At 48.7% G+C, this 13,314-nt stretch overlaps 1 protein-coding gene across 1 annotated transcript; it reads right to left on the bottom strand.

Annotated features, from left to right (window-relative positions):
• Nucleotides 1-910: 910 nt before the first annotated feature.
• FAM186B (family with sequence similarity 186 member B) lies at nucleotides 911-12,420 on the bottom strand. The gene is made up of 7 exons (XM_045869122.2): nucleotides 12,325-12,420; nucleotides 11,263-11,488; nucleotides 6,064-6,246; nucleotides 3,501-5,169; nucleotides 2,850-3,042; nucleotides 1,840-2,018; nucleotides 911-1,100 (listed from the first exon to the last, which is right to left on the bottom strand). Exons 1-7 carry the CDS (start codon nucleotides 12,418-12,420, stop codon nucleotides 911-913), a joined length of 2,736 nt encoding a protein of 911 aa, XP_045725078.1.
• Nucleotides 12,421-13,314: the final 894 nt, after the last annotated feature.

Here is a 13,314-nt window from a genome sequence, read left to right as displayed (position 1 = left end):
CATACACATTTACAGACACACACATACCTCTTAGCCATTCTCCAGGAACTGGAAACCAGGTGTCTATGTACTAGCTGGGACCCTCGGGCCCACTTCAGAGCAGAAGCAGAGCCAAGGACCAGCCTCGTTTGATGTTACATGTCATCCTGTCTTCTCTATAAGTCCCTGTCTGGAGGACAGGACAGCAGCAACATCTTACAGCCTTGGTTCTGGTTAGAGCTAGACTGGCAGGCATCAGTGCCCTCTCCCTGTCAAAGATCTGTAATTGGGGCAGGGCCAGGGCCGCAAGAGGCAGCTGGGATTGGTTCTAAAAATCTTAAAAGGCTCCTTGAAAGAGGCCTGAGTCTTCAACAAGTGACATCTTCAAGCCCAGAGAGGCAAAGGAGAGTTGAACCTTCCTAACTAGAAAAGCCTCTTGTTGGCCCACTGAGTCCCACCTCTTCCCCTCAGCTGCTCTTCCCAGAAACAAGGCAGTAAGGAAATGAGAATGCCAAAGACAGGCCCAAGCCCGAGTCTCAGGTTCATCATGGGATTCTTGGTCTCCCTCATCTCTCCATTCCTGCACCTGGTTCTCCTTGAGAACCACCCCCAGGCCTAGAGCAGAATTCACCTCCTGAGCCAATTCATGTACAGCTCAGGCAACAAGTGGGAAGTTAAGACTTGTGTAGCGATCTTCTGAGACACTATGTAAAGTCCTCTGAGAGAACTAGAACGGTGGCATGGGGACCCAAGCTGATGGCTGATGAGGCCGGTGAGCATCTCTCTGTCTGATGTGGTACAATAAATGAGGTGGTTATGAATGTCTGGAAAGAGATCTCTTGGGCGGTTGGACAGAGACAGTATGCACTCTGGCCCCTGCCCTTGGTGGGAAGGTCTCCCCGAATCCAGATTAACCATCCAGGCTTGCACCTTACCAGGCCTTGAGGGACCTTAAGCTTCTGCGGTAGGAAGAATGTACATCCAAGGCCAACAGCCGGGGAATGTCTGGGCACCCTCCTAGCTGGTCCCAGGACAGGCTGAGGGGAGTCCTCTTTTCTATTGGGTGACTGGAGGAGGCCACGTCAGTTCTCCAGATGGCCTCCATCTGGTTCTCCTGTTGGCTGGGGTGTGGAGGTTGAAAGCGTAGAAAGAGACAAAGAGTTAGATACACAGAGGGAGATGGAGAAGCAACAAGCTCTCCAAAGCTGTAAGGCCCAAAACATCAGGTCTTGTTTTCGTTCCCTCTCAAATAGTTGTCACCACCGTCCTGTCACCTCTCTTCCCCTTAACCCTAAGCCTCACCTCCCTGGGGCTCCTCTGGCTGAGGAGCTGCTGGAAGAATGCTGGGATAGCCTCTGTTCTTCCAGGCACATGCCCCAGGGCTGCCCTGCAGAGGGCCACACTAGGGGAGGATGTGGGTCTTCTTGACCACCCAGAAGCTCATGGTATCTCTTTCTGAGCCTGGAGGTTACACGGTGGGAAGGTATCAGGCTTGTTTATATGGGCAGATCAATAGCAGGTGCTGGACCAATAATGCTCAGGGCAGAAATGGTTCTAAGCTCTCCGCTGTGGGTCCTCAGAATATTTCAGTTGCAGTTTGAAACCTACTTGGCCAGGCTGGCTTCTGAAGCCCACATCATCTCATAACACACACACACACACACACACACACACCCATCTGGGCCAATGGCCAGAGCTGAGCAGGGCGGCTGAGGAGACAGGCATCTTGCAACTCATGAGGTGAGCTTGGCCTGTCTGTGCCTTAACCAAGCTGCCAGTCTCCCCAGTCTGGCCACCCCCAGTCTGCTCCCTGTCTCCCCACCCATCCTGCAGGCTGCCTGTCAGCTTCCCTGCACATACCGGGCCAGGCGCAGGGGCACACATTCCCAGTGCTTGGATGTAAAGTGCTCTGGGGACTGCTTGCAGGAGGGACCACAGGAGTGGACGCGCCGGAGAAAGGAGGGGGGTGGCTTGTTTTTCCTCGACTTTGGGTTGGTGATCACGGGAGTGTGCAGATGAATGTTCCACTCCAGCTGGAGCTAGAGGAACCAGCAGAGAGGCATCAGGGAGACAGGCATGTATCCCCTCTCTAGAGCACAGCCTGACTCAGGGCTGAGAAGAGAAGGTAAGCCCCAGGGAACCCCTCCAATCAGAGACCCCTGGGACCCCCAAGTATCAAATTTCCTAAAAATTCCTTGAATTATTATTTGCTAGGTTAGTTCCTGTTTCCTCCTTTGTTGTGGAGAAGCTGGACAGTGAGCGAAACAGCGAGGAAAAAAACTGAAGGAAACCAGAGCAACGGGAACTCGAGAGAGCACTCAGGGTTCATGACATGAGGCCAAGTTGTGCCTAGAATGCTCTGGGTATCTTTTTCTGGCATTGCGTGAGGAGCTGAGGGAACCCTTCCAGCCACCCAGAGAACTGTCATACGGTCCCTTTCCTTCTCACCCTCAAAACCAATGTAGTGAGAACCGAGCATGTGGGTGCAAAAGACAGCTGTGACCAAGCCGAGAGAGCAACCAGAACCCACAGGGGCAGGGGCAGAGGGACCCATGAGGGAGGGAGAACTTGAGCATGAAGCCGGGACTGCAGGGTCCAGCTGCCTCCCCTCTCCAGAAAAGTCTTTCTTCTACAGCTCTTTTTGAGGGTTCTCTCTCTCTCCCAGCCTCCCCCATATACGGAAACTGGAAAGCTGCCCTTCCTCCCACTCAGGCGCCTCCAGCCTTCCCCTCCTCCTAGCTCAGAGGCTTTCACCTGCCCTCTTAGTTCCCTTCTGCTGCCCTGCCCCCAGGCCCGCCCCACAGCCCCACTGGCTCACTTCCTGGCCCTGTCCCTCCTGGTGGCACTGACCCCTGGCAGGGGAGGCCCACCTTGGGGAACATGGTCGCCATGCTGCTCAGACACACTCGGTGCTTCTCCTCCAGGTCCTTCTGCTTGTCTGCCCAGGTCTGCAGCCAGAGGTTCTGCAGGTGGTCGATGTTTTCCAGGAAGATGTAGAGGTTCTGGGCCTTGTAGGTAGTCCCAGTTTCTCGCATGACTTGTATGTGGTTGATCACTTCCTGTCTGGGAAACAAGGGAAGTGGCTTAGTGGGCGAGAAGAGCCTCCTGCTCCTGCAAGTGTGTTAAGAGCAACAGAGATTGGTGAGAGCCGAGGAAAACAGGAGGCAGAGAAGTGCGAGGTGGTGGCAGGTGAGGAGCCTCGGGGCCTGGCTGGAAACAGGAAGAGAGAGTAAGGCAAGCAGGGGAGCATAGTGGGCACATTATGGACAGGGCGAAGGGAAGAGAGGAAGAAATAAAAAAGCAGGCTTAGAGGAAAAGCCCACGATGGAAAGAGCAGAGTGTATATGCAAGTGCCTGGCCCCCCAAGGCCCCAAGGTCAGACACCCTTTGCCAGTCCCCTCCCTCAGGGGACCTTGTCTGGGCTGACCTCTCCATCCCCATTTGCCCTGCGCTCCTCCTCTCCGTTTGGGTGTGGGCTCCGCCCACACACGGCGGTGGGCGTGGTGCCAGGGAGTACCTACCGGAGGCTCTGGCAGCGCCTGTACAGCATGTACCTATGGCACAGGCAGTGCAGCCGGAGCACGCTCAACTCCATGGTGGTGGTGGTGAGCTCCAGCGCCTTGCTGCGCAGGGAGTGGGGCAGCCCCAGCTCAGCCTCCTCACTCAGGAGCTGCAGGTTCTTCCTCAGGGCCTCCGCGTCCATGTGGTATACTTTCCCCTTAAGAGCTACCGGGGAGATTTGCAAGGGAGGCCGGGACACCTTTTGGATGGATGTCCCTGTGACGGGGAAGGAGGCCGATTTCTTGGGCTTTGTGGGAACCTGGGAGGCCCATGGTTTCTGGGTAGACTTGGCGGAACTCAGGTTCCTCTGGTTTCTGCGGGCAAGCTGCTGGGTATTAGGGGACCTGGGCCAGTGTGGCCTCCTGACTTGGTGAGCAGACTGGGCCCGGCTTGGGGGAGGCACCAGTGATGCCTTCTCTAAGTCCTTCCACCGCCCAGTGGTTGTGAAGATCATCCTGTCCATGTCCTCCCCCGACTGCTCCGGCTCTCTCCGTGGGCCCCCTTGCACCTTCTCCTGCTGGCCCAACCTCTGCTGCTGCTCCCTTGCCGCCTCCTCCATCTCCCACTGCTGCAGCTTCTCCTGATGCTCCTGCTCTAGCAGGGCCCATTTCTTCTGCCGCTGCAGCCACATGGCCTCCTCTTCCAGCCACAGCTGCCTCTGCCTCTCCCAGCTGAGTTCCTCTTCCCAGTGCTCCACCTTGCTCTCCAAGGCCACCTTCTTGGAGCTCTCTGGGGACAGCTGCATCCCAATATGGGACTTAATTTGGAGTTCTTCCTTCTCCTGGGCTGCTTTCTGGAAGTCCTTCTGGTCTTTGACTTGGTGGCCTGGGCTCTCTGCCACAGGTCCTTCCCATTTCTTAGGAAACTTGTGATCCACCGGGGACAGCAACACAGGCTGGAGACGTTCAGTGTCCTTGCTGCTGTACACATCTGCAATCCTTGAATGTGTGGTCATGGTGGAAAGTGGCTGGGACGTTGAAGGCCTAGTACCACTGTCCCAGGCTGTGGCCATGGAACCTGGGGGCAGTGACAAAAACAACCACTCCTTCTTGGCTTCCTGTTGGGTTTCCTCCATGACTGTTTCTTTCTTTGGGAGGGTCTCTTTCTCAGGGGGGCCCAGGGAGTCGACCAAGATCTTGGCCGGTTCTTCTGCTTGATCTCTAGCAGACTGAGCCTTCTTCAGCTGGAACTCTAAGGCATGCTTTATCAGGAGAAGGTCATGGTATTTTCCCCCTAGAATTTCCACCTGCTTTAGTAGGGCATCCCTCTTGTTCTGGAGAACTTTGAGGGAATTCTGGAAGTAGAGCCTCTGGCTGCTGAGTTCTTTGGTCATCTCTATTTCCAGGTTCCTGTATTTGGTCTCCAGGTTACTGTTCTCCTTGTGCTGGAGGGTCAAGGCCTTGTTGAGGTTCTCCACCACAGTAGACATGTACCTGATGGCTCTGACCTCCCCCTGGTTGAACATGGTGGAGTCCAGGAGCTCCTGCAACATGGACGTCACCTCAGAGACCTTTGTGCACGTAGTATGCTTGTCCTGGAGCATCTGCTCTGGGCTCAGTGGCTGAGGGTAGGATGCAGATCTGGGGGGGCTTTGTTCCCACCAGCCCTGCCAGAAGGTGTGTTTGGGTACTAGGAGAGGTAGAGAGAACAAAGGCAACATCCCATGGGTGCCACAGATTACACTGATTCTCTACACCCTGCTTGGCCAAGTTCCCCATCCAACCCTCTTAGGCCTTTGGCAAGAATAAGGAGCTGAGGCAATACGTGAGGCCAGGGAGATGTTGTCAGGAGAGGTCTCTGCCAGGCTCAGAGCTTGCCCAGAGCTTTCCCATCAGGGTCTGCCAGCTCCATGACACCTACAGGGCCCATGGGGCCTGAAACTATTCAATTCAGTTCAACTCAGTTCAATGTACTTCTGATCCTACATATTTCCCTGGAGTAAAGTTACTTTTCTAATCATGCTACTTCTCAGCCTCAGTATCCATGTTTGGCTCCCTACTGCCAACTACCCAAACTCTGGAAGCCTACCTGGTACTTAGATTCCAGATCACCTCAGAAGCTTTGTTTCCCTTTCCTGTTACCACTAGACTATGTAGAGAATTTATCACAATTGAGAAGGTTCTGAAAGGGCCTCTGGCTGAGTCTCGCTAGACTTCTTGGCTCTGCAGCTGGATTTGGAGAAAGGAAGGGATGTTTTTCGGGCTCTAGCTATAAACTCCATTTAGCCTTTCTGGCTTTCTAGCCTTGATCCCCAGGACCTGCATGAGGCTACAGCCCCAGGAAGCACCAACAGGGACCTGTCTCCACATTACTCCTCCCACCACAGCTCAGAACTGCTCAGTGCTCAGCTTGGGTTTAACACCCCAACACCTCACTGCTGCCCCTCCATCTCAGATAAGGCTTTTCTTATGGAGGAGAGTCAGAAAGACCCCCATAGACCCCAGTATGTGACTTCTTCCCCTGAGGTGGCATCTACCCGCCCCCCCCCCCCCCCCCCCGCCCTGGGCTGCTCCTGCAACGTACTTTGTGTCCTTTTCTTTTGTCTTTCAATGAGAGTAGAGCAAAGGGAAATGAGAGACTCGATGCCTCCTTTGGTGGCAATGAGGGAGAGAGGTAACACCTTCTCCATCACCTCGATCCATTCATCCAGAGCTTTCTCTTCCTCCTTACCCTTCCTGTTCCTGAGCTCATAGGTCAGATTGTCACCTGGAAAGGGAGTGGGGGGTACAGGCTGAGTGCAATCTGTCCTCTAGGGAGCCCCAAGGAGTCCCATAGCAACGGGGTTATACCAGCAGGCTTTGAGGTTGGATTGGATTCACCTCTTACTAGCTGTGTGATGTTGGGTAAGTAACTTATTTCTCTGAGCCTCAGCATACGTGCCTATAAAAGGGTTGGGTGGGGATTAAATGAGATAATACATGTGAAATGATTAACATGAAGCCAGCTGTGTAGAAAATATGCAAGAGACATTACACTGTGTTGTTGTTTACCTATAAGGGCCAGAGATGTGTCTGCCTTGTTATTGCTCTATCCCCATTGCCTAGTCTGGTATATGGACAGTTAAATGAATTAACTGGAGTGAACAACCCTGCTTAGTTCTTGGGGGCAGCTGAAGGACCACAAAACTGAGAGCTCCTTGGGGGCAGGGCAGTGCGAAGTGGGGTGGGGCACATCCCTATACCCTCTTACTCCAACATTGCATCTGCCGAACCTCAGAGCAGAGTAAGGTCTTGTGAAGGCATAACTCTGATCTTAATGGGGGTAGCACCTGGCTCTAGGGCTGCATATAGTTGGTCCACACTCAAGTGGTTATACCAATTGTTTACAGTTGGCATCAGTGCTGTTTGGCCCAGTGCCCATGAAGTCAGGGTCATTAAGGACTTTGAATATCACCTGTGGGCTCCTCTATAAACTACCTGGTGTACTCCACCAAAAAAAACCTGTTAGAAACTAACAAATTCAGTACAGTTGCAGTACAGTTGCAGGATACAAAATCAGCATACAAAAATCAGTTGCAGGGGCACCTGGGTGGCTCAGATGGTTAAGCGTCTGCCTTTGGCTCAGGTCATGATCCCAGGGTCCTGGGATTGAGCCCCGCATCGGGCTCCCTGCTCGGCAAGGGGCCTGCTTCTCCCCCTCCCTCTGCTTCTCCCCCTACTCATGTTCTCTCTCTCTCTCTGTATTTCTGTGTCTGGAATGAATAAATAAAAAAATCTTAAAAAAAAAATCAGTTGCATTTTGGGGCGCCTGAGTGGCTCAGTCAGTTAAGCATCCAACTCTTGATTTTGGCTCAGGTCACGATCTCAGGGCTGTGGGATTGAGCCCCACATCGGGCTCCACACTGGGCGTGGAGCCTGCTGGGATTCTCTCTCTCCCTCTCCTTCTGCCCCTCCCCCCGTCTGCAGCCACACAAGCACACACTCTCCCCAAATAAATAAATAAAAATAAAGTTCTCTTTAAAAATCAGTTGCAGGGGCGCCTGGGTGGCTCAGTCGTTAAGCGTCTGCCTTCAGCTCAGGTCATGATCCCAGGGTCCTGGGATCGAGCCCCGCATCGGGCTCCCTGCTCCGCGGGAAGCCTGCTTCTCTCCCTCTCCCACTCCCCCTGCTTGTGTTCCCTCTCTCGCTGTCTCTCTCTCTCTGTGTGTGTCAAATAAATAAGAATTTTAAAATAAATAAATAAATAAATCAGTTGCAATTCTGTATGCTAACAATAAACTATCTGAAAAAGAAAGACAATAATCCCACTTACAACAGCATCAAAAACAATAATATACTTAGGAATAAATTTAACCAGGGAGGTGAAGGATCTCTACACTGGAAACTGTAAGAGGTTGATAGAAGAAATTGAAGAAGACACATAGAAATGGAAAGATACTCCACATTCATGGATTAGAAGACAATATTGTTTAAAATGTTCATACTACCATCTTAGAGCTATCTATAGATTCAGTGAAATCTCTATCAAAATCCCAATGGCATTTTTCACAGAAACAGAAAAAACAATCCTAAAATTCATATAGAACCACAAAAGGCCCCAAATAGCCAGAGCAATCTGGAGAAAAAGAACAAAGCTGGAGGCATCATATTATCTGATTTCAAACTATGTTACAAAGCTATAGTAATCAAGACAATATGGTATTGGCATAAAAAGAGATATACAGACAAATGGAATAGAATCAAGAACCCAGAAATAAACCCATGCATTAATGGGCAACTAGTATTTTTTTTTTTTAAGATTTTATTTATTTATTTGAGAGGGAGAGAGAAAGCTTGAGCAGGAGGGAGAGGCAGAGGGAGGGGGAGAAGCAGACTCCCTGCTGAGCAGGAAGAATGGGCAACTAATATTTGACAAGCAAGCCAAGAATACACAATGGGTGAAGGATGGCTCTTCAATGAGTGATGTTGGTAAACCCGGATATTCATATGCAAATTGGACCCCTGTCTTACACCATTCACAAAAATTAACCTGAAAAGGATTAAAGACTTAAATGTAAGACCTGAAAAAGCTTCTTGAAGTTGGTCCTGGCTTATTTTGTGGATGTAACACCAAAAGCAAAGGCAACAGAAGCAAATATAAACAAGCGGGACTACATCAAACTAAAAAGTTTCTGCACAGTAAAAGAAAGGATCAACAAAATGAAAAAGGCAATCTACAGAATGGGAGGAAATATTTGCAAACTGTTTATCTGATACGGGGTCAATATCCAAAAGAAGCTCATACAACTCAATAGTGAACAAAACAAATAATCCAATTAAAAACCGGGCAAAGGCCACACAGAAGCCATGATAAAGACCAAAGGAGGATGGCCTGTTCCCAGAGATCTTTCCCTTCACGATGCAAGCACACAGCTTCCAGAAGGTGGCCCCTTGAAAAGTGACGACAACTTAACTGTCCAACCGTAGCTACTCCATGACTGTGCAAGAGTCATACCCACATCCCTTTGATCAAATTTACAGCACTAGCTGCAACACATTCCGAACTGGTTTAAATGTACACGGCACAGAATCAGTTACCGGGCAGCCTATCGACTTGGGGAGAAAACTATGTACGGTGCTAACTCTCAGCGTTGTCCTGGAGTTTAGGAAAGCAGGTGAATGTGTGTCCCCCGCTGTGCTGATAAATGTGTCCATGCCAAACACCTGTCAGTGTGGGCCTGGCCAGGGCGGGACCAACTACTCCAAGGATGAGGAAACAGCTGCGCAGAAAAATCAAATGGCTTGACCAAGTTCACACATCTACTAAATGGTGGAGATGGACGCACATCTCCTCCACAGCAAGTAATTTTACCCACAAGGGTATGGTGTCTCCTGAAGTGGTAAAGGAGGATTAGTGAAAGTGACAAGGGTCAATGGCCCTGAAGGGAGGGAGAGCAGGAGGCAGGGGCCAACAGCACCAGACAAATATTAAAATATATATCCTGACAGATATCGAGGGCACACTAACATTAGAGATGACGCATTTAAAAGACACCAATTTGGACACACTTCTTTTGTTATTTTTAATTTTCTCATTTGTAATATTAAGGATGAAGAGCCAGATTATATTTATGATTCCTTTCAACCCTATGATTAAATACGTATATGAAAAAAAAGGCAAAGGACCTGAAGAGACATTTTCTAAAGATGACCTACAAATGACCAACAGGTACATGAAAAGGTGCTCAATGTCACTCATCGTCAGGGAAGCACAATTTAAAACCACAAGGAGATATTACCTCATACCTGATAGGATGACTATTATGAAAAAGACAAGAGATAACAAGTGTTGGTGAGGATGTGGAGAAAAGGGGACCCTTGTGCACAGCTGGTAGGAATATAAATTGGTACGACCATTTTGGAAAACAGTATGGAGGTTTTTCTAAAAATTAAAAATACAATTACCATATGATCCCACAAACCCACTTCTGGATATATGTCCAAAAGGAATGGAACACTACCTCCAAGAGATATCTGTATGCCCATGTTCACTGAAACATTATTCACAAGAGCTGAGATATAAAACCAAGCTAAGTGTCAGTTGATCTATGAGTGGTTAAAGAAAATGTGGTATATACAATGAAATATTTATTTTTTTAGTTTATTTATTTAAGTAATCTCTACCCCCAATGTGGGGCTTGAACTCATGACCCTGAGGTCAAGAGTCACATGCTCTTCCAACTGAGCCAGCCAGGTACCTTTATACGATGAAATATTATTCAGTCATAACAAAGGAAATCCTGCCATTTGTCACAACATGGATGGACCTTGAAGGTATTATGCCAAGTGAAATAAGTCAAAGAAAGACAAACACTATATGATCTCACTTACATGTGGAATCTAAAGTGCTGAACTCACAGAAAGACAGTAGATGGTGGTTACCGGGGGGTGGGGGAAATGGGGAAATGTTGGCCAAAGGGTACAAAGTTTCAGTTATAAAATAAAAAAGTTCTTGGGGCACCTGGGTGGCTCAGTTGGTTAAGCGACTACCTTCGGCTCAGGTCATGATCCTGGAGTCCCAGGATCGAGTCCCACATCGGGCTCCCTGCTCGGCAGGGAGTCTGCTTCTCCCTCTGACCCTCCCTCCTCTCATGCTCTCTGTCTCTCATTCTCTCTCTCTCAAATAAATAAATAAAATCTTTAAAAAAAAATAAAAAAGTTCTGGGGATCTAATATACAGTGTGGTCACTATACTAACAATACCATACTGTATGCTTGTAATTTGCTAAGAGAGTAGATCTTAAATGTTCTCACCAGAAAAAAAAGATGTGAGATGATGGATGTGTTAACTACCCTGATTGTGACAAGCCTTGCACAACATATATGTCTATCAAATCATCGCACTGTACACTCTAAATTACACAATGTTATTTGTCAATTACATCTCAATAAATCTGGAAAAATTAAAAATAAAATAAAACAGCATGGGCTTGAATTTAGTTTCAGCCCTGCTAAAAAATGAGATGTCGCAATGGACCTGTGACTTAGCTTCATCACACATGCAGCTAATGTCACAATCTACTATGTTCTGGACAATTACATGTTTTTCCCTCTGGGGAGTGGATGTGATCACTGTGACAGGAGCGGGGGAAGGTCTCAGTGGGGAGGCACTGCACCTGCTGCCCCACATTCCCCTCCCAGTGAGAGCTGGCCTGGGGTGGGGAAAGGAGGAGACAGGAGTGAGCGTGGAACCAGTGTCCAGCGGGGAAGTGCCCGCCCTGGGGCACCCAGGCTGCAAACTCACCCCAGTCACCCAGCCAGTGGAGAATTTCGTACAAGTGCTTCTCTTTGGCCTTAGCATCTTTGGAGAAGGAGGCAATTTTCTCCAGCAAGATGAATCTGTTCTTGCCCTTTTGCTCTGTCTGGTCAGATTTTGCCTTTTCTTTTAAATCATATCCTAATTCTTCCTGGAAGCGGTTGATGACACAGTTGACGTTATCCAAGATGTCTGAGAGCTGGGAAGAAATATCCTATATGGGAGGCAGTAGATTGTACTGTTTAGGGGTGTGATCTCTGGCGCCAGATACCATGTACTGGTAGTGTGATCTCAGACAAGTCAGTTCACCTCTTGGGGCCTTAGTGTTCTTACTTGTAAACTGGGGATCGTCATGGTACCAACGTCACAGAGTTTTTGTAAAGATTAAATGAATTAATATTTGTAAAGTACTTAGGACAGTGCCTGGCACATAAAATAAGTATTAGCTCTTCTTAATGTCACTTTGATGATTAAGACCAGGTCAGGAAGGGAGAGAATACTAAAAATCCAGAGCACACATTCCTTCAGAATTTCAAAATTTTCTAGGGACTTCTGGACATCTCAATAGGATCCAGAAGCAACAGACTGAAAAAATGAGGCCCTAAGAAACCCTTAGGATCAGAGGCTCCCATAAAAAATACGCACTAGAGGCTCGCGTGAGGGTGATTTCAGCCTTTGGCCATTTCCCTGTAAGCTTCTAGGGCTTAGCGTGAAGGATTCTGACAGGTGGCCAAGAACAGACCTGAATCAGGAACTCTGGGCCCCTCTTCTTGCCCTGGTAAGATCTATCACTATGTGTCTCAGGGCCATCCTTATGGGCTGTTCCCTTCCTGTGCCCTGTCTCGCGGGGGTGGTTTCATTCCAGCTCGCCCTTTAGAGGCCAAGTCCAGAAGATGGATATTTTGGATTAATCTGTCTGCAAACCCAGCTTGCTGAGGATCCCATGACCCCTGAAGGCCCAGAGCTGGACACTTGCCCCAATCTAGGATCAGATCCCAGTCTCCACATCAGATCCCAATAGAAGGGTGACTCCTTCATTTCAGGTGTTACCTCCTGAGCCCGTGTTAACTGGGCAGCGTCAATCTTTGAAAGGATGGCTTTCACCGATGCAGGGGTCATCAACTGTGGGGGCCTGTTTTTCTCCATTTTGGATCACCCTGTTAGTTGCAAGGATGTCCTGTGTCTCTGGTACCCAGGCCTGGACATGTGATGCTAGCTGCTTTGGGGTTAAGGGCTCCAGCGTGGTTCCTGAGTACCCTTTGCCTAGCCACAGCTCCCTGTAACTGCCGGGCATCAGGTTCCAACTGACCTTTTCTCCAGTGACATCATCAGTTTGATTAGAAGAATGGCTCCTTGTCAACTGCTTGGTTATCTAGCTTTTTATCCATTACCTAATATATATTAAGTCGACCTATTGTGGGTGTTTTTTTTTTTTTAAAGATTTTTTTTATTTGTCAGGGAGAGAGAGAGCACAAGCAGGGTGAGTGGCAGACAGAGGGAGAAGCAGGCTCCCTGCTGAGCAAGGACTCAGAGATCATGACCTGAGCTGAAGGCAGATGCTTAACCTACTGAGCCACCCAGGCGTCCCGTGTTGACCTATTGTTTTTTTTTTCTTAAGTCCTTAAATGTTCTGCTACCAAACTAAATATTACTGGCTAAAAATAGGAAGAAGAAATTAGAAAAAGTTCTTTGCCCAAAGAAAAGGTTTTAAAAATTAGAGCCAATCAATAACGAATGGTGATATGTTTGCATTTGCACCAGGGACCAAGGCTCTTTCAGCACTTTTACTTACTGAAGGTGATCACTATTGCAAGATGGCTTTTAGAAACAAATGTCTAAAATGGACATTGTTGTATGCCCAGGACCTAGAACCAAGCCTGGCACACAGTAGGCACTTAATATAACACTTGTTGAATGAATGCATACGTGAGAACAAATACATATAGTTGCAAATTATTCTTCCATGCTCCTTAAAAGTATTCCCAATTAACAGATAAGGAATTAAATATTGTAAGTTCAGTTCTCAGCAGTGTCATGGCC

Source organism: Mirounga angustirostris, unplaced genomic scaffold (assembly GCF_029215605.1).
Source record: "Mirounga angustirostris isolate CCGP_5_RB_7025 unplaced genomic scaffold, mMirAng1.0.hap1 SCAF_5, whole genome shotgun sequence".
NCBI lineage: Eukaryota > Metazoa > Chordata > Mammalia > Carnivora > Phocidae > Mirounga > Mirounga angustirostris.
This window is presented reverse-complemented; position numbering and strand designations above follow the sequence as displayed.